Below are 24,064 nucleotides of genomic sequence, written 5' to 3'. Positions count from 1 at the left end.
CTCTCTGTATGCTCTCCAAGACTAGGTGGAATACAATAGCTTGAAGTGCCTGTAATAAAAGACAAAAATCTGCAGCAGTCATATGCCTCAGACTGGGGCATTGCTAGCATGCTAGTCTCTGCAGAATAAATAGTAGAAAAGGCTCCTAGTTATTTTTACCTTTAGTGCATGATTTTTGATAACTTTTGGGAGGGCAGGGCAGGTGGTCTTTAAATGCCGGAGGTCAAATTTTCAAATACGTATCTTTAACCCGAACTCAGACATCTCAGTAAAAGTCCTTTGTAAACACTAATCGCCTGCAGCTGTTGGTGAAATCAGGAGCAGTTGTCAGTGATCTGAGATCTCTTAGGAAGTCAGGTCAGTCTTAAAGTCTACTTCAGGAGAAATCTCAACTTTTCTGCTCATTTCAATAGTTTGCTACCGAAGCTTGTAGTTCTGCGTGCCCTCTTGTGCTGTCCCTAAGCTGCGTTGCCTTGCTGAGGTGCTGAGTTTACTGAGGTGCCACCAGAAGTGTTAATTTAGGCAGAGCCCAAGTAGAAGTTTTTAGCCATGATATTCAGAACTGGCTGCCTGTTTTGAGCATTGTGTGACAGCTGTACAGACAGCTACAAACCTACTTCTAAAGCACCAGAACGCACAACTAACACTTCTGTGTTTGAAGAATGCATCGATAAGTAGGTGTCTTAAAATTCAGGCCCAATTTGTCTGAAGGAGGCAACATACACAAATAGCACCTTTTAACAGGATGATTGGTTTCAGCTCAAGACATAGAAATGATATTTTGGGTCAAAAAAGAACCTAAAAATTGTAGACTAAAAGAATGTTTTGTGTGCTTTGAAGGTATTTTTTGCAAATTTTTTGCCTGTATGTGACAAGTTGATAGAGATATGAAAGTGCTGAAACAACAAGAAAAGGAAAGGAAGAAAAAGGGTTCTTGCACCCTATTGAACAGTTTTCTTGAACTGGATAGCGTATTTATCCGTTTAAAAAGCCTTTAAATTTTAGCAAGAATTTTGCCTCAGCACAAAAACTTTTCCAGATGTAGCATGCTTGGGTGAACCAATGAATTGGGAGGTCTACATGAACATACTCAAGAGTTTGTGAATACAAGAAATCATACTGAATGGTGGGAATCTAAGTAAGGTACTGTGCAGCTCTTGAAGAGGCTTGTGTAACAGAGATCCCAGAAGCATCTCAGAGTCACACTGGGATTTCGCATATCAAGTTAAACAAGGGTCCTAGCTGTATCTTGCTGTATATCTTGTGATTTTGAGGTCTCAGGAGCTTTCAGGAAGTCTTGGCTATTTTACTTATCATTTCACATAGCTTTTTGTAGTCTCAGAAGAAGCATCCATTTTTTGCATCTCTCATTTTAAAAGTGATCAGACTTTCTGACTATCAGAGTGACTTTTTAAGTTGCTGTATTGGGAATTCTCAAATTGGGAATTTCTTAAAGGTAACTTTTAAAAATGTGTGATTAAAATATAGATCCATTACTAAGATTTTTTTAGAGGATTTTTACTACTTGGCACTACTGAATGCTATATATATCTCTGAGGAAATGGAAAATGTGATCTAGGCAATGTCAGGCTTGTTAATTTGACCTTAATAACCATAGAAAATTATTTGAAGGAATAAATAATTAAAGACACAGGAGTTGAGTGGAAGGAGGATGAAGCACGATCTATTTTGCTAAGACAGGTCATGTCAGACTGACCTAGTATCTTTTTTTATAAGAAAGTAGGTTTTCTAGAAAAAGAAAAATGTGCTAGATCTGGTCTCTCTGGATTCTACCGAATCATTTAACATGGTGCTGCATTGAAATTACTGTTCAGGGTGGAGGAAGATTAGGTTAAGAACTGTAAACTCATGCAAAGAACTGGCACAAAGGGAGACAACAGGAGGTAGATAAATGAGGTGAACTATTATTTGGGAGTTGACTTATTTAGTTTTCTTGACTTTTTTTTTTTTTGATTGAGTTGATTTTGTTGTCATGTTATATTGAAAACAGACTGTTGAAACTTGCTGATGGGACGAGGACATTAATGTCCAGTACACGGTTTTAGATGGAATGACTATACAATTAATTGTACAATTAAGTAATTCTGAAGGGATGGAATTCAACACAGCAAAATGTCAGGCCACACACTGGCAGGAATTCACTTTCTGAGTTTAACCTTGGTGTCAAAATTAGCAGTCTAAGATCTTATATAATCAGTGGAAAGAGGCAGGTTTTTATTTAGGCACCCAACTCCTGCCTTTTTCTCTTGATGGTTAACAGACCCTAGGCACCTGACTGGTGTCTGTGCTCAATGCCTGAAGTTGGATGGTGCTACAGCCTCAGCTTAGGAAGTAACACAACATTTTTTCCTATGAGCAGGAGTTCAGCAACGGAAGACTTTGAAGAAGAAAGGCCTATGTAAGGGTGAGTGCGTTCGTGTTTCTCTCTAGTCTGTCAATTTGACAGCATCATGAAAGTGATGGGGAGGTTTGGAATGTGGCTGATACCAGCTAGGTGATAGTGAACAAGCAGGATTTCTCTCGTCCAGCAGAGAACTAATGAAAATCTACGTGTAACAGTGTGATATTGTAGGAAGGTTATGATACAGAAACATCTAAAGGCTTACGATTTAGGGGTGACGTAAACTGAATATATGATGCTTCTTAGTGATTGGAGTTTGTGTGTGTACCTAGCATATGGAGAAAATATTTAATCACCATAGAAATACATAGTGATAATCCCATAATACATGACAGTAGTCAGTAGGAGAATTCTTGATGTGTGTTTAAGGAAGAGCTTAAAGATTTATGAAGGGCAAGGATTGCTTGGGTTCTTTGGACTTCGGCTGTTCGGCAGCTTGTGGTTTTTGATCACTCCTGTACAGTGTGATGCTTGCTGTCTACTGTATTGCCCTGCAGTTTCCCTGCACTGCACAGACAAAACTGTGTGATAAATCAGGCATCGAGTGAGTTTGTAGGGCTGGACAAAGGCACGTTAAGTTTAGCCTATGACAGATACATTTAGAAGCAGACTGCTGGGCAGCAAACTCATGACCAGTGAGAGAAAAGCTGGCTGTGAAGCGAAAATTGTGGTTGAAGATCTCTGACGTGCCTGTAGTGACAAATGACGGGTGCAGTACTTACAGTCAGTGACAGCCCTTGCCCCAGATATCTCCTTGCTTTGACAAATGCTTAAACTGGTAACTGTACATTGGTGAAGAACTGCCCATTGCCTAGACACTGGTTTGTCCTGACATCAGGTTCGAAAAGGAGCTGGATTCTTTGAGCAAGGGTGAGTAATGTGCTTTCTGCTCTGCTGCAAATCCTGAGTTGCTCTAAGTGGCTTTATCAGCTGTTGAGACGTTGATCAGGACATTCTTTAGCAGAATTCTCTGTAAAATAACAGGAGAAAAGCACCATAGCAGGAAACCTTTTTAATGTACTTCTGGCAACGCTATGTTTAGTTCTCTAGTTATTTGTTTATTAGTAAGTGCTTAGCTTGTGTTTCTGAGGTTTTTAAGTGCCTAGAAGAGTATCAAGAGAGAAAGTATGGCTTCTTTTGTTTGTTTGTTTGTTTGTTTTTTCCTGCTTCCTAATTAATCATTACATAGTGGTACTAAGTTGTTATTGTTCTGTGGTAAAAACAATTGTGTGATGATCTCACAGTCCTTACTTGGAGAATTGCCACAGTAAAGAAAAAACACTGTTTATGGACTGAATTGTCAATAGTTTGGAAGGGGGGTGTTCGGTTGGACACACAGTGCTTTGAATGACAGTCCGAGAAGATGGAAGGCAAGCAGTGAGGACTCACAAGATAAGAGTGAAAATGTGTGAGTGCTTTTTCAGGTTATTGTTTATTAGAGTTATAGTCTACTCCCTTCAATTTAGAATCCATCCTGATTTAGGTTTGGCCTTTTTTCTATGTTTTGGGTTTTATTTAGCACCAAGTCATGTTTTTATGGCTAGTAAACTGGGGGTTTAATTTGAAAATCTGTCTAAGCCGCTTCCTTAGTGACAACACTTAGAGTATCTCAGGCCTGCATGATTGTCACTAATAAGGATACCCAGAAAATCTGGAAGATCATCACTTGATGAAGAGGTTTCTGGAGGAGAAAAGATTATCAAATCTGAGGGACTTCTGCCTCTAAGTTTCAGGAAAAAGGCATCTTACACTCCCATTGAGGAAGAAAAAGAAATAAGAGGAATTTCTAGCAAACCTTTCCTTCCCATCACAGTTCTTCTTGGGGGGAATGGATGAAATAAGCACAAATGAAGAGACAAACGAGTTGTGTCAAGTTTGGAATGCTTCCCTGGTCTGCCCAAGAACTGTTGTAGATCATTATTAAACATGAGATGTTGGAATACAAATTTAATCCTGTTTCATAGTCTCTCAAGATAGCTGTTTAAAAGTCAGAAAGAATTAACTTTTGAAGGTTCCTTTCCCTCTCTACTCGGTTCTAACTAGTCACCTTTTTGCTTAACTTCAGTACAGTTCAGTGAAGTGAATCCCATCCGAAGAGTATACACCTTGCTTAACCTTTTCGTTGTGTGGTATTTAGTCAAGGTAAACACTGTGCTCATGATTTATTCACATAGATTCTTAAACAGTAATAAAAATGAAATATTGTTGTGCAATTAAATAGGGTCTATGTGAGCTGCATCTCTGCTGAACTGTATGCAGTACAAGAGAGAAGGTTGTTCCAACTTACTTGGATCTTTCTGTCGTGATATTTTTAATAGTATCTTTTCTGTTTGTATAGATTATATGCTATGAAAACTAAAAAAAAAAAAAATGTACCAAAGTATTTTGGGGGTTTGTAGGCAAGCGTGACAGAATATTAATTTCTTCTTCAAATATGTTTAAGCTAATTTTGCTTTGAAAAGAAAGCTATCCATTTGGGAATATTTATGTTCAAGATTGTTCTGTAATTTCCATATTAAAAAAAATCTTAGTGCAGCTCCTGCTACACTTTAACCCCGAAACTGCCTAGAGCACAAAGATGGGATAGTCTAAAAGATGTATTTTGGCTTAGGCCCTTGTGAGAGCTTACTGTCCTTGAAAGCATTTAGAAAATAAACTGTCTGAAATTCTTGACTTTTTGTCCATGTTAACATGAGAAAACAAAGAAAAAGAATAAAAAAGTGCTGCTGAGCTGTTAACATCAAGCTATTTGTAGTGGGATGTTTGAATATCGATCTGGTGTTTCTGAGGGGGGGCATTTTCCCTGTGGTTTTGCATGTTCACGTTGGTGACTTTCTTTTAATCAAATCTGCTGTGATTCATGATAAGGTGATTTTTGGAGCTGTCCCAGGCAGCTGCCAAATATTCTCAAACATTCAAAGTCAAGGTGTAGAGACAAATGGTTGTGTGGAGGAAGCTCCAGCTATGTAAACCTACAGGTCTGGTATAGTGTCCTGGAAACATCTTGGGATAGTGGAGTTTCCACCACTTGGTTTGGGAGCTTCATTCCAGAAAGTTTGCCTCAATACCATGCTCTGCAGCAAAAGCCAATTTTCAATGTAATCCTCCTTCTATCCACTGTTACTGGGAGAGGAGTTTCTTGCTTTCTAATTATGTGTGTGTGTGTACATAAAAATAGTTTAGTTTGGTTCTCCAGAATTTTCTTGTGGTGTTTTTTGAACATTTTAGTAGAAGAGCTGTAAATATTTTCACATGCCAGTCTACAAAGGTTTAAGTTTGGCATAGAATTGCAGTTATTTATCATTACAAATGATTCTTGTGTTTTCATTGTTAGTGGAAAAAATTTTATTGCCACTTCTGTTTGTTATTGTATAGGAACTAAGAAAAAGAGAATTAGAGTTTTTGGAGTATTTTTAATCTCTTGAACAATAAAGTAGGAGATAATAGAAAATATTCTAGGTTAACTAATGCACTCTCAAACAGATGGGTTCTTTGCCAGTTCAAGGGTGAATTTTCTTTAACAATATACTTCAATAGCTGTTGAAGAGAAATTCTGAAAAAAAAAGTCTTTTGTAACATTTCAGACATATGTAGCACTTAGTAGTAGCTTGAAAGGTAGCATTTTGTTTCTGAATTACAAACTTTAATATTTTCTGTTTTACTTCCCTGACATTTCTCTATGAATCAGCTTTGAAATCAATATACTGTAACAGGAAGAAAAGCCTTTTCAGTTTTGGATTCATAAGTATGACAAATCAGCTTTGTTTTGTATGGTGCTTGTTGGTGCACTTTGTCCTGAAACAATGGGTTATATGTGTTAACCCCTTTGCTTTGATAGGTTAAGTAATAGTTATAAAGTCAAATAACCCTGCCACAGAGTCTTTTATTTCTTTGAGAAGGAAAGTTGGGAGATCAATGCTTTCAGATAGCATTTGATGTGGAAAGAGGAAAAATGGAAAGAAAAAGTTCTCGAGGACTGATACAGTACCAATAAGTACCAATAAGTATTTGGCAGCCATTACAAAACATCCTTAATTAGACTAGACAAAATGAGTATGCTAAATAGGAGCCTCACAGAATAGGAAAGATCCCTTCTATGTCCAGCTGCATCCATCACTACAGAGACAACACTGACATATTGTAACTTAATGTTTTGGCTTTGAAATCATGTAGCACAAAAAGAGTGAGATATCTTCTGTCCTGGGATCGATTTCTGTATTAGTTATCAAACAGGAAAATCTGAACGTGAGAGCTGAAGATATTGTGGTTGTAAAAGTGCCTGAAAAACAGACACAGCAGTTGCCACAAGGTCACAGCTTTCCCAGAACTATGGACAAAGTCATAGTATATTTTTCACTATTGACTCTTGCAGTCTGATTTGTAATCTGTGTAGATTAGAGAGTCCTATTATAATATGACAGATGACATTAGGAAAATCCATTTGGATAAGTGTTTGCAAACTCTTTTCTCATTTATGCAGGAGTGACCTGGGGGTGTCACTGGGAAGGAAAACAGCATATGGTTTAACACTGGTCATCTGAATGCCACCGTTGTCCACTCTCGGGCAACATAACGTTATCTACAGTTCTAAAAGGCAGATATACCTGCAGTTTCATCATGTTTGCTTTTTTGACAGTTTAACTGCAAGCAAAACTATTTGTGTAGTGGTCATATTTTAGAAACAAAAATGTTAATAAATATGTTAATTTTGCATCTTCTACCTGACTGTACAGTCAAACTTCTATACCTTCTCACACCCTCTGGACCTCTGAAAACAGCCATCAATTTGTAAGATTGGAGTTTACAGTACCAATCATTTAAATTAGCTAAACTACTTGTAGTACAGCAGAAGTGTAGAAAACAGTATTTTTGCAGCTTTCACAGTCTTTATTGTGAACCAAGGCTGCATGCCTGAGGTTTTCTAGTACTTGGATAATGTCATAGCCAAGATAAGGATGCGATTCAGTAGTTCATTGCATGGAGTTCTCCTTAAAATCTGGGTCTATCTTACCACAGAGCCATCCCTCAGATACTTAGCCACAGAGCTGTTCAGGACGGAACAGTTAACAAAGTGCTTGTTGAATGCACACTAATACCACTGTTTCTGCATCATCCTTTAGCAGCCTGAATTTCATAGGGATTTGATACTTTTGTTGCTTCAGTATTAAAAGATCGCAGGGCTTGGATTGAGTGCGAGTCTCCTGCATTTCAACCAGTGGTCCGTGGCTTCATTCCCCATAGGTAATGCCAGACTGATTTTTCTTTAACTCACTTTTATGGGCATTAACAAATTGCTTGTTAGAGTTTTTTTTTGTAAATGTATACCTTATAAAGAACTATTTGCCATATAGGATTTCAGTTACAGTTTGTTTTTATTTTCTTTGTTGAAAAAGGTTACTTTCTTTTTTTTTTTTTTCTTAATTGAATAAAAAAGTTATTATTAGACTTTCTGTCTTCAGAACTGGAAAATACCCAGAAAGGCTTTAGGTCAAACTTTCCGAATACAAATTTACTTCTAAATTGAGACCAAACATGGAATAATTTAGAATGTTAGGTGAATAATTTGTGTATTTCTGAGCAGATGGAAGCAATGTAAAATGAAAAAAAAATTAGTCTTATGTCTATGTTTAGCCCATGTACAGAGCTAAACTATAGCCAGCTGTTCTATCACCCAATGACCTCTCTGACTCAAGAAGAGGAATTGGGAAAAGGAAGGAAGACCTGTGGGTTAAGATAAGAACTATTTAATAATTAAAATAAAATAAAATAGTTTTGGATTGATGATAATAATCATAATCATAATATACAGACAAATTATATACGGTGCAATTGCTCACCACCCGTTGACTAATATCCAGCCCATTCCCAGCTAGTGATCCCAGAGGAGGAAAATCCCGAAAGCGCAATCCTGGAGAAGAGAGAGTAAGCCTTATGAGCAGAATGATGGGTGAGACCCTCCAGGGATGGCAACCATTGAGAAAAAGAGACCATCTCCAAAAAACTTTCCAGTTTACAGTGGGCATGACATTACATGGTATGGAATATCCATTTGCCAATTTAGGTGTCAGTTGCCCTGACCACACTCCCACCAGGTTCTTGGACATCTAGGTCATTAGCAAAAAGGAGTTGAAAAGGCCTTGATCACTGTGGACACCTGCATGCCATGGCTGGCTACAAACTAAAACGAAGTGTCTTATCAACTTTGTTCTCACCAAATTGGATGCTGCAGTCTTCTCAAAAACAGCAGCTTACTTTAGAAATGTAGCTTTTCTGAACAGAAAATTGATTCTATGGTTCTGTCCCAGTGAAACTAGGACATCTTGACAATCATAGCTGTTTGATTCTTATAGTATTTAAGTTGGTGGTTTTAAATTGTCCATGAACTATGCAAATAAGTTGGTGGGAAGTGGCTGAGGAAAGCGAGCCTACAATCAGTAGCTTTAAATTAGCTTGTACCAAGGGGTTCTTCCACTGGAAAATTTTCACGGGGTTTTCAAATCAGAAAAGACTGAAAACTATTGGCAAAAGAGTTCAATACTGTCCCATTTCAGTTTGTCGTAGTTCTGGCTTATTTCACTTCAAGCAGTTAAAAAGTTTAGTTTTATGACATTTACTGTTTTAAAATAATTATTTGACAAAGATGCATTACACTGATATCTGTGATTCACAGTGATATCATTGTAGGCAGACAATCATTTTATGTTTTCAGTGGAAGCAAATAGAATGTGCTTGGAGCATAGATGTTATCCCAGTGATCACAAGCTGTCCTGCCAGTGTTATGTCTAATTCTCATTCTTGCATCCTTAGTCTATAAAAGCTCTCTAAATGAAACTGTAGAGATGAGATCTGCATGACCTTAAAAAGCTGGAGACAGTAAAATTAGTGCTCCCAACTGTTAAAAAAATTCTCTCCTAGAACAGTGGGTGACAACAGCATCTGCTGTTACAAGTAAACAGTGAAGAATGGCACTAAATTCCACATCTGTGCCGTTACACTCAAAATGGTTTTTATGTGCAAAGGTGAAACACACCTTATATCTAAAGGCAAGAAGTTGTTATTACTATAATTAAACTCTTCACAGTCTTATCCACGAATCATTACTTGTTCAGATCTGATAATTACAGGAAAAGAAAGAACGCTTCTGTACAGGGGAAAGTCTCAATAATGAAGACAATACCGTTAAAAATGATGAACATACAAAGTGTCTACCTCTTTATCGTGCTGTAATGCTCACCCTTCCCCTGTTCCTCTGGGTCCTGAAATGGTTTCATTCTGGTGGTGGGGATGTGGAGGTGTTTGAGCAGTTGTCAGCATCTAAAGGACTTCAGATGCTGACAGGCGGGATGTTATGTCCATGTTGATAGTTTCTTCTTCTTCACTCTAGGATCTAGTTGGGATCATTTTTATGTTTGCCAACAAGCTTTTAAAGTTGGCTCTTTCTCATTGGTCTGCAACTCCTTGTTACATCTAGATTTACTATATGTGGTACCTTACGTACATGTTCGCTACTATTTCTTTGATCTTTGTAGTACTCCTAAAACCAGTTTTGACCAGCCTCAAGCCTGCATTTCTTTAAGTGACCATGGGTGAGCTGTCAGTAGCCACGATGTCTTGTAAGTGTCAGCTCTGTACCCTGTCTCTTTTTATCTCATGCTTGTACTCCTCTCCATCCTTCGTCTCCACTTCTCAAGGTCTCTGCTATAATACCAGGCCTGTATTTTTCTACACTACGTTATTGTGTTAGAGTTGTAAAATGATGATGGTACCATGCAAAGATAAACAAAAGTAAAAACAGATTAGCCACAGACGTCTGGGCAGTTGGAAGAATTATTGTTACAACTAAACCAAGTTTAATTGCAGGGTAAAACAAAGTTGCAGGCAGGTCAAGAAGAAGCAAGCTTGAAAAGCCTAGAGTCCTCAGGGTTTGCAAGCCTCTCTGCAAGCCTTATGGCCAGTCACTAGTGATGACAATATGGTATTACAGGGCTGCAGGGTAACAGCGCTGCAAGGGCCGGTGATGAATTCCAGTACGCATTTGCTGTCATGTTACTGCCAGCCGTTACATACAGAGGTCTGGGTGTGATGTCCGGCTCAGAAGGCTCCTAGGGTGCTTGTCAGCTGAATCTAGGAGTGCTAACCTAGAGAAGCCTCACAAAAATACCAGTACTGCTCATTATACTGTTTTTCTTGGTCTGTCGCGCTGCCTGGTTTCAGAGAGGACTCCAGGCTTGATTAACACTTTGCTCTGACCCGGTCTTTACTACAGCTTTTGGTCCTGCCCTTTTGCCAGAAGGTACTGCCTCTCTTGCAGAGACAGCAGCTGTAGGAACGTGTGCCCATACTGAGATCCAGTTCAGTATCTTAGTTTAACCTGTTGCTGAAAGTGGCTTTGAATTGGTGGACTCACTTGTGTCTACCAGCTTGTGTGGCTGAAACGCAAGTACATGTTCTCATCTGGGCCAGGAGGTCAAGACTGGTAGCCGTGGGCAGAAACATCATCTCTGCCACCTTGCCTTGGAGGTTTGACTGCTGAGGTAGGCAGCATGCTTATGAATTTCTGAGAAGGTGTGGTGGGAGTCAGGAGGAGAAACCGGCGTCACTTGCTTGCCTTCAGCATGCAAAAATCAAGAGTCAAACATATAAGTCGTGAGAGTGAGTTAGTCATGAACTTTAAGAAAGGAAAGTAATTTGGGATGCAGCCTTCACATTTTCAGGCTCTTCTGTATCCATGCAAAATTTGCTTTTAAAAAAAGTGAGATTCAAATAAACTTGGCCGGTAGTAACACACCAGTTTTATAAGGCATGTTAATGCTTGGAGAATTGACAAAACTCTGACATTTAAGCTCATATTTTTGAGCACTGAGCACTGCAAGGAACTCAGCACTAATATATGCCCTTTGTCCTTGCATAGCATTTATATCTTTTTGTGGTCGTTGCTACTATGCCTGCAGCAGTTGTTATTTTTTTAAATAAACTTCTGAAGCCCACTAAACTACGTCAGTTCTAAAGATTGATCAGTACTAGTTGCTAAAAATGAACCCATAGATTGTAGTTACAATTACTTGAAAACTGTTTTTAAAAGCCCTGGACTCCAGAAATCCGTGACCATACCCTATAAGAGTCTTATTTTTTCATTGAATTTTGGACTGAAATGTTTATTACATTTGGTCTGTTAGTAGATGAGAGTGAAAGAAAAGAATGTTGTTAAGCAGAATGAAGTGTTGCACAATGCAGCTACACAAATACTTGCTACCTTCCTTGTCTGAACACACCACTTTAATCTGTAATATGCTGGAGTGGGGAGATACCTTCTAAGTACGAGCAAAGTTTTTATTTGTCCACAGGCGTTCGTATGTTTGCTCATTTTACACATTAAACCAAACAGAGTAGTAGAAATACTTTTAGTTACTCTGTTTCTGAACTGCATTTTATCTTTGCCTTTTCTGTCTGAGAGCTAGCATCGTGATATCCACTACAAGACATTTATTTTCTGTATAATAGCCTCTTTGTTCAATCACACCTCGACAAAGAATTTTTGGTAAGGCTGATAGTCAAAGCTGGGAAACCTCAAGGAAATTTTCACAAGTAGGAGACAATTGTTGAAATATGATATTCTGATAGAAAGCTGCTGATCTTACGTCGGAGAATGATTTGTAATCAGATTCGTAGAACTATTTCAGTGATATTTGGTCTGATTTTCTCTTATGAGGTCACTTCAAAGACACGCAAGCCACTTACGATCTATTTTTTTTGTAGGTCGCATACTTAATATATTCCAGTTTTGTGCTACTGATTTAGGCCTTTTAAATTCAGCAATCAAATATGGCAAGTTTCAATATATTCCAAATATTTTTCCAGTATGTTTTAAAATGACCCATGTCTGTCAGTACATGTAATCGTTCCCGCATGATTGTGTTCTAGTAGCTCTACTACAAGTTGAGAATCCATTTAGTAAATGCTATTGTTAAGTCCTATTAGCAACAGTTTGGTTTATACTTGATGCAGACTTTGCCTTTATCAAATGTGGTGAAATGTACCTTCTCTTAAAATCCAGGTGCAGTTTATTCCATGTTAAAAACACATAAGCAAATATGTTGGTCAGCAGAGTTAATTATGTTCCTGGTACAATTACAGCTTTCTATGAACTATTTCACTGGGCCTTGCTTACATCTTCCTGTTTCTTTTTTCTTACCTAAATTCTAGATGTACTGTCTACTGCTGATAATTGTCATCAGCACAGTTATGTCGTGGTTTTAGGCTGATCTAGCAACTAAAACTCACACAGTCTCTCCTTCTCCAGTAAAGTAGAGAGGAGAGAGAAAAAAAAACCAAAGGGACTGAGGGTTGAGACAAGAACAGAGGGAGCACCCACCAACCATGGTCCCGGGCAAACCAGACAGGGCTTTCTCAAAGCAAAAGAGTTTATTAATGATTACTTAGAAGGACAAAGGGAAACAAAAACCGATTACTCGAGAGGACAGAAAGAAACAAAACCAGATCTTAAAACCGACACCTTCCCCCCCCTTTCCTTTTCCTCCCAGCTCTACCTCCTCCCCCCAGCAGCACAGGGGGCAGGGACTGGGGGAGTGCAGGTCAGTTCATTCCGTGCTGTTACTGCTGCTTCTTTCTTAAAGGAGAAGGAGTCCTTACACCCTTTTCCCCTGCTCCAATGGATCCCCTACCCACGAGGAAAAATCCACAAACTTCTCCAGCGTGAGTCCAGCCCACTGGAAACAATCCTTCCCCACAGATTGCTCCGGTGTGGGCTATACCACAGTCTCGGGTACTTAGGGAGCTGTAGCCACTCGCTCCGGCGTGGGTCGTCACGCAGACTCCAGATGCCTTTCTGCCTTGTCGTGCGTCCCAACACGACCATCCTCAGGCTCAGGCATCTTCTCCCCACGGGCTGCGAGTGGGTCTCTGCTCCACCGAGGCCGTCCTGGTTGCAGGGGGGCAGCCTGCTATCTCACCATCAGCCGCAGGGGAAAGTTGGCTCCGGCACACCTCCTCCCGCTCCATCCTCACTGACCTGCTGTCGATGCGGCTCTTTCTCTCAGATCTCAGTCCTCTCCAGGTGAACTCAGCCCAGTGGGCACCCCGGGAGTGGGGTGCCCCTGAGTTCCCCAGCTGGCTCCGCTGCCGCCATCCTTCGTGGGCGGCGCCGGCCCGACGCAGGCAGCCGCCCGGCCGGGAGCCAGGGAGCGGGGGCAGTGCCCTCCTCCCTTCTCTGCTCGATCCTGGGCAAAGCACCTTTTCCAGTTCCTTTGTCCCGACTTAAATAGGACAATTCGCAGAGGCGCCCTATTGGCTCAACCCCGAGGGGGATGGCAGTCTGATCTGGTGGCCAGAACTAAGCCTAACCCGGTTCCAAAACCGGGGAGGTCGCAGGGAGCAAAACCCCTCTCCTGCCACCAGAACCACCCCCCCTCCACATCAAACCATGACAAGTTACTAAAATGAAACTATTGTTGCTGTTTAAGTGTAGAAATGTTGGTTTCTCTGAAGTTGCCATCTTAACCTGTTTTTTCTGAAGAGCGTCAGTAGTGTCCTTTGTGACCTGAAATGGGCGAATAGTGGCATTCTGAGACCTCTGAAAAAAATACTTTTTCATGTTTTCTGGCTTTGTCAGCAATGAAATTGTGGGTTCCTTATCTGAAAGAGAGATGTCTGCAACAGTTCCTTGCCTGAAGCAGAAAAGCTTGGACAAATCAGCATGTCTCAGACCCTGTCACTTCATCAACGAGAAGTTCCCCTTCTCGTTGGCCTTGGTCAGAATACAACTGCTGTAACTGCGTTGTGAAGGGCAGGGAGAATGTGTACGTGTGTGCATGTGGGAGGGAGGTATGGGGCGCAGAGAGGAACTGGGATAGCACATGGGCATCCACTAACCCAGAGTGTGCCTGCAGCGTTGGGCAATGCAAACACAGGATAACATGGTCCCTGTAGTCATCCCTCAGTCTCCTCTTCCTCCTTCCCAGTGCTTGTGCTCCTGAAAAATTTTTGAATGCATAAACATTTTCGAGTATATAAGGCTGCATCTTGCTTAAGGCCCACTCAGAAATAGGTTTATTTCTTCTTTCAGTGTCTGTCTTGAGACAGCGCTAATGGTTGACAGGTGATGAGCAATATCTTTTGCTCCATTTAGTCGTGAGTCCTACCACTTCTTGAGAAGCAGCTCAGCAATCCATCCTTCCTCAAACCTACCAGCCTTACTCCCTTTTGGCTGTCATCTTAGCTCACATCTGCCTTTATCTAGCTGGTGGAGAAGCCTGTGAGAAATTCCAGAGTTTCTTTTCACAACTTGAGCAAGAAAGCAAACCAAATGTTGGAGGTCCTTGGCCCAGATCCTAGGAATCTGGACAGGGTTTTCTGGATGAGTTCGACAGGGCCAGCAAAGTGGGGTCTGCATGCTGTCTAAATAAGTTGTCAAGGAAAATATTGTCAGAAACTGGCAAGACACTGTAGAAGTGTGCTTGCACACACACCTCCCACCCTTCCCCTCATTATATCGTAGAGGGGGATTTTACTGTTAACCCACAGGGCAGGATTGGTGTGAAAAAGGATTCCTTTCACTGAGACAGCTGTCCCACGAGGCGTTGAAATGGGAGCAGTGGTGGGAAGCGTAGCCTGTTGTTGGCCTGCATGGAGTTGGATGTTTATGCTTCCAAACTGCCAGCATCCCACCACTTGTTTACATGCAGAAAGCAATCCAGGAAAGAACCTTGAAGTCAGCATCTTGGCCCACAACAACCCTCTCTCCCATTGATTTAGAAAGGTCAGGGTAAACAAACAAATCATTTTATTTTCCAGGAAGAAGAAATGAAAGCAGCACAAAGGAATCAGATCTGGAACCAAAAAAGAATTATTTCCTTTGAAAAGACATGCAGTATTGTGGCCATTAGGCATAGTCTAGGCATGCACTATGTACAAAAAAAGGGTATATGGACAGAAATACATGCACAAAAAAGTGTAGGAGCACAAAACAAATGTTGATGGAGAAATATGCATCAACAGATTTGTATTAGTAGCATAAGACACCGGTTTTTTTCTGCTGCCTGAATCCTGGTAATAACCTTTGAGGACTATTACTCCCACACAAACATTTATTTTAAATTTTCTAAATACTTGACACCATTTCATTTCTTGAGTCAATTAGTCATGTTGTTGAAAACACATATGTTAGAGAAAGAATTAAGGCATTTCTGGTTTGTCTTTGGATGCTGCAATGTATTTTTGATTTACATAAATGTTTTAAACAGTAAGCATAGGAATCACAAAAGTCAGAGCAATGCCATGTAAAAATGAAGAGCGCTTGGGTGATTTTTTTCTAATGTGCCTGACCTAACAGAGAATTCTTTCCATGTGGGAAAATGTGGTGTCAGGAAAGTAAACCAACATTTAAACTGTGACCCTGGAGCATAGTCCCATTGCACAGGTGAAGCTCGATGGTTTCAGAAGAGATTGTAAGATCCCGTCAAACACATGGAGGACAGTGCTAACAGTAGGCGGTGATTCCTGGGTTGTTTTGACCAGAATATACTAGCTTTAATTAGTGCTACATTAGTCTGTGAAGTAAATGAGTGTTATAGGCAGATAGATCAGATGATAGTTCCATAGCCTTTTTGTTGTAATCCAAGCTTGACCAAATCTTCTGATTACAGATCTAGTTTCAGTGTTTCTATCCCTCTGTGCCTTCTGTGATCCCCCTTTCTCATTGCCTGTATATTGGAGGACGTTTTACTGCCATCCGCTTGTAATCAACAGCAATATGAAATCTTTAGCAATTGTTAAAGTGTGCCTGGTTCATCTCCATTTCAGGTCATAAACTGTTGAGTTTTTCTTTTGTTTTTCTTTTGTTTTTCTTTTTTTTTGCGTTTGTTCCCCTACCCCACCCTTTCCTGCAACAGGAGGAGCTCAGAGAGGTGATTAAGCTCTTTGTTTTTTCCAGTTAGAGCAATGCTGTGTCTGCACTCCGAGCATCATGATTGTGACGAAAGACTACTTTAGAAGAGGCAGGCTTTAGGAGAGTGTTGAAAGGACCATCAAATTCAGAAATGTGTTTTCAGTCCAAACTCCTCAACAGAAAATATGTCCCCAGTTCTCATGGGCTTTTCCGTGTCTGTATAGGTAGTGTGAGAACCTCGGGTCATGCGGAGAGGTCATCCCACGCACAGGAAACTTCACCACAATGAACCCTGCACATTTCTTGTGAAGAGGGTGAAGATTCATTTAGGGTAAAGACCATCTGTAAGATGTTTCAGTTTCTATTGGTAGAAAAACAGAGGAGGCTGAGAGGGTTAGACTTCAGACTGCTCTGTAGCACAGCTCATCGTTTTCCATGGCATAGTGCTGTGCTCACCTTGGTGAAAGCTATTCTGCTAAGTGGAACAGAGCTGTGCTTTTGCCATTTTAGTTAGTAAATGTGCGTGTGTTACAAATGCTCACTTCCACCTGCAAGTGTACATATTTTTGTGCTCATAGGAGTACTGAAGAAATAGAAGTGTTGTGATGACAAGTGACTTTAAAACAGAATCTCATTAAGTTAAGAAGAATGCTAATTGTATTTCAGTTGTGAATATAGAAAATAGTCTTAATTTGTGCAAAGAACTAAGTGACCTAAATTGCAGTTTTCAATTAAAAGTACTCAAATGTATTAAAGAAATAAAATTAGGTTTTTAGATTAATTGAGTTTGCTTAAGTTCATAGCAGAGAAGGATGAAGAATAAAGTTTGTGACTTACAGATTTGTCTGTAAGTAAATGGGAGAGGATGGACAGGAAAGCAAAGAGAAAGAAATCTGCTCTCTGCTGCTGAAATGGCCTTTTGTCTAAATATCACTGAAAGGTTGTGTTTGGGGATTTCCATGCTTCACAAATACATTCATTGTATCTTGCCGTATTTTATTTTGTTTTCTTATGGAAGACTTTTCCCTGTTCTTACTGAGGTCACCGTCTTGCTCAGAATTCTCAGGAAGACTTCAGAGTGTGATGAGAAAACTCTTCAGGGAAAACTTATTTTTGTCCTTGGTAACCAAGATTCTGGTCAGTGGGAGAGAAAGACGTTGAACCAGCTTGTGAGGTTAACCTAAATTTAAGGAATAGACTGAGAAGGGGAAATACAGCCTCTTTATGGAGCTGACAGACTAGCACCTGCCGAGTATGTTTTTGATGGGGAAGTAATTTCAGTGGGAGACAAAGGTCCATATTGGATGCTGGCATCACTTGCTTTCTTTTGCCTTCCCAAGGGGCATGGTAAGGAGGATGTCCTAGATCATGGAGTGAGTGGAGCAAAAGTCAGTTGTCAACCTATGGATGTGCAGTAGACATAGTCTATGTCGCCGCCCACACAGGTTTGGCCAGAAGGAAGAATCTGACTCAAGATGTCAAGCTCGTGTCTCTGACTTTTACCGTTGTTGTGATCTGTGTGAGATTCAGGACATTCAGTCTCTCATTAAATGAGACAGAAGAGTGAAGTGCTTGTGAGACTGTACAAAAAAATACCTCTTAATTGGTGTTGGTCTTAGCAGGCTTTTGCTGGGAGCTGCTGTCCGTTGAGCTGATGTTCTGCTCTTGTGAGGGTGATCCAGACCTTCACCTCAGACCCTGAAGCATGGTTAATAAAGTTCTTTGCATCCTCCTTTGAAACAACTGTTGGAGATAAGATGCTGGAATTGCTGGAAGATTGGTCTTGAGCCAACATGGCAAATCTTGTTTAACTACCAAGATTATCTATGGATGGACATAAAAAAAACCCCCAAACAACCAAACACAACAAAAAATCCCATCTGTGTGCTAGTTATACTAGAGGTGGTGCTCTTACATGGAAGGCAACATAGTCATAGCTTAGCATAGTCTGGCATTTCATCCTTTCTATTATTTTCGCCGTGGTCATACAGTTAATAGAATGTTAGTTGGAAACTTGGCCATGATGCAAATCCAAAATACTTATTGTTTCAAGCAGTATTCATTTCCACTTTTTTGTGTATTGCTAAAGCATTTTCAACCAGAGAAACTTTTTACTAAGATATTATCTGAAGAATGCAGTTGGCTGAAGGAGCCCTCTTGATGTTTCTGAACAGATTGTTCAGGAACAGGAACCCTAATTTGTAAGATTCAGAGAGTGGACCTTACAGTCCAGAGAGTGGTAAAACTAATTGCAGTTCAATAAGTACCCCACAACTACTTTTTCACACCCTCTTGGAGATGATGGTAAACTTTTAGTAGGATTGCATTCCCATTTTTTTTAAGTATTAAAGAAGCTATGACACTCTCCCTTTCTCTATTATTCTTTTTGTGTAGATGTGTCAGTAACATTTAGCCTTCCACTGCTGTTGCATTTTCTGCTGTGGCATGCTTCTTTACCCGATCAAATGCCGTAAGCCCAGAGCACTGTGTCTGTAGAAAAGTACGGTCTCAGAGCAGATTTTGATTTAGTCTACAATTGAATCTCCTGCTTATTGATGTGTGAATTGGAAAAATCCTATTTCTTACAGTTGTGTAATGAGTGCCAAAAAAGTAGGTGTTAGGGTGAAAGAAGGTTCGATCTCACCTGACACATTTGTTTCAAGGGGTAGTTTGGTAGGAGATTTTTTTTTTTTGGAACAGACCAGAGCACTTTGCCAAAACAATTGCGGAGATAAGAAGAATATTGGCTTGTAGTTTTACAAGCTAATCTTCGAGGGATTCTTTTGGGGCCAAGATGATAATTGTTTTTGCTTGAGATCTTGCAAGTAGTCAGAGTGAGACCAAATGTCCAAAAGTTTCAAGCCCACAGGATGTGAGGCCATGCATCTGAGTAGTGTGGCGTTTGCTTCCCACCGCCAACTGCCAGGACTGAAAGTGGCAGGCCAGAAGTGGCATCTGATGAAGATATTTTCTTCTGGTCATATGCTTTTGTGCTAATAGAGCACCAAATATATTTTCACATAACAGAAGGGAGACTTGTTCAGAAGCCTTTTCTGCATAGTAGAAATGACCATTAATGGTGTTGGGGGTCAACAACAGCTTTTCATGCTTCTGTTGAAGCCACAGTTGCAGCTTGCAGCAAAACTCAGCTTGCAGCAAAACTTCATGAAGTCCAAAGCTGCACTTGTTACCAACATCCACTGTCTGCAGTATTAGTAAGAGCAAAGCCAAAGGCTATGCATAGATGCATCATGCCATCTTCATGATAGGGTTCGTCTGGACATGAATTACATCAGCCTTTGGGATTGCTGGCTGCAGGAGTGGTGCTAGTTTTTGGTACCATCTAAGGAAACTCTCCGTTGTGTTAATGCTACCCTTGATTTGGTAGGAATCTTACCTCCATTGATTTTTATCAAAAACATGATCATAAAGTTGTAATTGCTGAAGCAGTTGTAATTCAAGAGAGCGATCAAAGCACCTGTCGTTTGAGTCTGTCAGGCTCTGCAGTGAGTAGAGGGAAGTCATCCCTGCCTGAGCTAGCACAACTGTGGGAGGGATCCAGTTTGCCCAGCTACAGCGTCAGGCCTAAGCTAGTCATCTAAATTCTTTCTATAATTAGAGAGAAGAGACAGGTATCTGCATGAGGTGATTCATCCCACCTTACCTTGGAAAATGGTGACTCATTCTCTGAAAGTGCCTGTGTCTCACCATTGACTATATAGAGAACCTGGGTAGTGAGCTGAGATCAGATACCTGCCTCCTATGCAGTTTAGGTGAGATAAGACCCTTTCCATAAGTGATAAGTGCTCATACCTTTGTTCTTAAGCAGTCTTGGGTAATTAGTAGGGCTGGTGATTAAATCAGAAAGCTCAGACTAGACTTCTCCATCTCTTTTATTGTAGTATGACATACAGGGGAGGTCTTAAAAGGCATATCCTATTAATGCAAATGTACTTGAATGAGATGGTACCACTAGAAAATGTGAACCTTCAGTTAACCTGTAGTAGATTTAAAAATAATTCACTTTTCCTGTTTATGAACTGCTAGCTGTTTATAGAAGCCTACCTCTCATAGTAATTTAACCCATTGGAGAAAGAGCCCTACATCCTGATCTTTTGAACTTCTGTGTTTTGACACAGGATCTTTTCTCCTGACAGTGGTGGTTATAACTCTTCCAAATAACAAAATTTTGAAAGTTTAACTGTAGAAAAGCAAGCGTAGTAACAAATGCTGTCTCATACTCAACATATCATATACATTCCTTTTTCTTAGTAGCACCAAGCCTTTCAGTAAACTTGTTAAAACATGTATTTTACAGCTCTTCTACCCACTCACCAAATGCTGCTCTGAAGTCGGTCCTTTTCAGCATAAGCTTATTTCTTTGTGCTCCCTGCTCTGACTGGCTATTGCTATAACCAGTGCTGGGTGAGATCCAGCAGAGGATCATAATCTTTTTCTATTTTCAGTAAACTTTAGTGTGAGAGCTAGTAATCAGAAGTTAAATTTACGTTTAATCTGAGAATGGTACCTACCTGTTGGTTGTGATTTATGCTGTGTAAAAAGATTGGATTATTTATGCTGATTCTTTTGTTTCTCTTTTTAGATGTGGACTTAACTGATGTTACAATACATAAAATCTCTCCACACATGAGGAAAAGAGCCCTCTGTAAGTATGATCAGTGTAAGTAAATTAAAAATGTGTCATTAGGTGAGAAATTAATATTGCAATTTAAATGAATAGTTGAGAATTTAGAGAGCCTTGGAAAATTATTACTCTCAGTAATATTTAAATAGAAATAGTTTCAAAACAAAGAAAATACCTGACCTGTTTTAAGTTCTCAAGGATTGACCCTTTTTAAGGATGTCAGCAGCTACAGACATTTTAGCTGAAACTAACAAAGTTTAGCTGAAACAACTGGACTCTTTAACCTAACTGCTGTCTGACCTGTACCTGTGTGAACATGTTAATTATTCTCTAATAAGGTATTTGTAGGATTTCAGGGAAGGGGCTATGGCATCCTTTCCAAATCTCTGCAGTCACGTTTTGTAGGTGTTCTATTTCATTAGGCAGTTAGGTTTAATGGACTTAGAAACCATTAAACGTCACATTACAGAAAGAACAAACCAAGAAAACCTATTGCTGAAAGAAAGGGGGGAAAAAAATAGGAGAATGGAAAGACTTGGAAACTGGCAAAAAATGTTGATGGAAGTTTTATTTGATCAAATCTTAGTACATTGAGTACTACTCGAGAAAGACTCGTGGTCCACTAGCCACTTAAACATTTAAAAAAAAAAAAAAAAAAAGGAAGAGGTTGGGGGCAGGGAAAGCTTTTTTCTTTTTTACTGTGAGTGATCAAACTTTGGAACAACTAGGTTGGCCAGAGAGATCCGTTCTTGTCAAAAAACAACTGGACACAGTCCTGAGCAACTTGCTTTAGGTGACACTGCTTTTGAGCCAGGAGATTAGATTAGATGAACTCCAGAGATCCCTTCCAACCTCAACTATTCTGTGATTCCATATGAATCAGAAAACTACCTGCTTTAATTTTTGACTTTTATAAATTGTATCTATAAGTGGAGTGTTTTGTATGCTGTTACTGAGTTTCAGAGCTTTTGGGGATGCGGTGTTCATAGCTCTCAATTTCTATGTCTTCCACTCAAGAATTCCCTTTTTTCCTATTTGGAATTGGCTCATGACATTATATTATACAAACCTGAGTTGAATCACCAAGGCCAATTATTAGTTCTGAGTGGCAACGAACTGGCGCATCTGATAGACACGGCCCAAATTCCTTCCTCCTTAGAATGAGTTCCTCTTTTAAAATCTCATTCCTAAGCTCGTGTAGATGACCAGGATGGTGTTCAATTCAGTTGTCTTAGATGCTTAACTTACATCTGGATTTTAGATCTCCAGTGAACCAGTGCTAGTTAAGACGATGCTTGAGTTCCCTGTGGAGAGAGGGAGATTCTCTTGAAATCCTCCAGAGGGAAATGCTGACTAGTTAAATTTAGAGATTTTAGTTAGGCAGGTTGAATGATCCTTTGGAGATGTTCAGCCAATTTTAAAATGCCTATTTAAAACACAAGTAACAGCTAGATGCTTTATTTAATTAGAATGCATCTTGCCCATTGTTACGTCCGTCAACCTAAAAGGAAAAAAAATATTCTCCCATTATGTAGCGTGGTTCAAATGTTTTGTAAAATGAATGAGAGGCTGATGTGAAGATTTTAATCACTGTATTACTACCTTTCAGTTTATTAGACTTTACTCCTAATCTCACTTCTTAAGTGAATGGAGTTTGTCATAATAGTATGAATGAATACAAAAGTTCCATAACTGCAGAGCTAACGTTGCTGACGGAAGGAACATTCAAATTTATCAGCCAAACCAAAAGCACCACATTTAACAATGTAACCAAATTTTCTATAGACTGTGTGGTTTTTTTCTACCATAACATTTCACTTCAGAGGCATTGTGAGAGGAAGAACAACTGTCATGGGTGTCTGTAGACCAATAAAGTGTAGGATGAAGGAATAGCACAGATGCTGCCATGTGGCACATCAACAGGCATCCCCTTTTGCTTTTTCTTTCCATCACCATCCCAGAATTTCACCCTTGTTCTGACCCAGTGGGTTTTATTTATAGTTTTCAATATCCCTTTCTCATGGCAGTAGAGCCTGAAACAACACAGCATGCTGACACTAGCAACATTTCTTGCCCTTTTGTTCTGCATTCTGCCGACCCATTGTCCCTTTGTCCTTATCCCTTGTCCTACCTCTGCAGAGGCCTCATCTGACAAATTCACTTGTGTTCCCCAGGGATTATGAAAACCAGGAAACTTCATTAAGGATGGTTTAATAGCTTAGACAAAAGGAGAAGAGCAGCTGGTCTGTTAACGAGTCTCTCTCAATCCCCATTCTCTGACAGAAGAGCTTTTTTTGCATGTGGTACAGTCTTCAACAACTTGCAGTAAAATGCTACAGATCTACAGTTCATGCCAGTTGAGTTACTGTGCATTAGATCTGCCTTGAGCGTTTTATTTGAATGACCTGAGGGAATTTTATGGCAGTAGGTTTGCTACTGTTAAAAAGAACAGCAGGTGACAGTGGTCTAAAGTTTTGGTGTTTGTTTTTGCTCTCTTTATTGCTCAGCGTGGCAATGTTAGAGGAATAGCAATCGTAGAAAACCTGCTGCACTCTGCTACTCTGTAAGACAAACATCGATAAAGCCAAGCGGCAAGAAAAGAAGGGTTCTTCATGACAAAATGACAGCAAGAGAACACAGTCCCCGCCATGGTGCAAAATCCCGCACCGTGCAACGGGCTTCCACCATCGATGTCACTTCTGACATGCTAGGCCTTTCTTTAGCAGGTAGGTACCTTCATGTCAGATATTGTTTTGTTATTCCTCTCAGAATCTACCTTGTATTAATATTGTTTTTTTCTTTTAATTGCTGGAAGATTACATGTGTCTGGTTATATGGAGGGAATGAGATAAAGGAATTATACTAAAAAATTTAAAAAATCTTGAATTTACCATTTTTAAAATAGATGAAACATTAAAATTGGAGAGGGAAGAAAAAAAAAGAAATTAAGCTAGATTTTGTGCAGTTATGTTTATCAGTCAGAACTAAGTAACAGGGAGAAATCAACAAGAGTGTCAAGGTCTAGGAAGAGTCTTGGCAACCTCCTTGTTTGACATTGTATGAAATTTTCAAGAGAGTTCAGGGAGCTGAGAAT

General features: G+C 39.9%; 1 protein-coding gene across 3 annotated transcripts in view; it reads left to right on the top strand.

Moving 5' to 3' along the window:
• Nucleotides 1-24,064, top strand: part of INPP4A (inositol polyphosphate-4-phosphatase type I A) — a 132,843-nt gene that overhangs the window by 55,196 nt on the left and 53,583 nt on the right. For all 3 annotated transcript variants that reach the window (XM_086619311.1, XM_086619302.1, XM_086619294.1), the window contains exons 4-5: nt 20,929-20,991; nt 23,478-23,696. In XM_086619311.1, the coding sequence (XP_086475437.1) occupies nt 23,591-23,696 (106 nt within the window). In that variant the 5' untranslated portion in view covers nt 20,929-20,991; nt 23,478-23,590. The remainder of the gene's footprint in view (nt 1-20,928; nt 20,992-23,477; nt 23,697-24,064) is intronic.

Source organism: Tauraco erythrolophus, chromosome 1, assembly GCF_009769465.1.
Source record: "Tauraco erythrolophus isolate bTauEry1 chromosome 1, bTauEry1.pri, whole genome shotgun sequence".
Classification (NCBI taxonomy): domain Eukaryota; kingdom Metazoa; phylum Chordata; class Aves; order Musophagiformes; family Musophagidae; genus Tauraco; species Tauraco erythrolophus.
The sequence above is the reverse complement of the archived record's forward strand: the minus strand, read 5'-3'. Positions and strand labels throughout refer to the sequence as shown.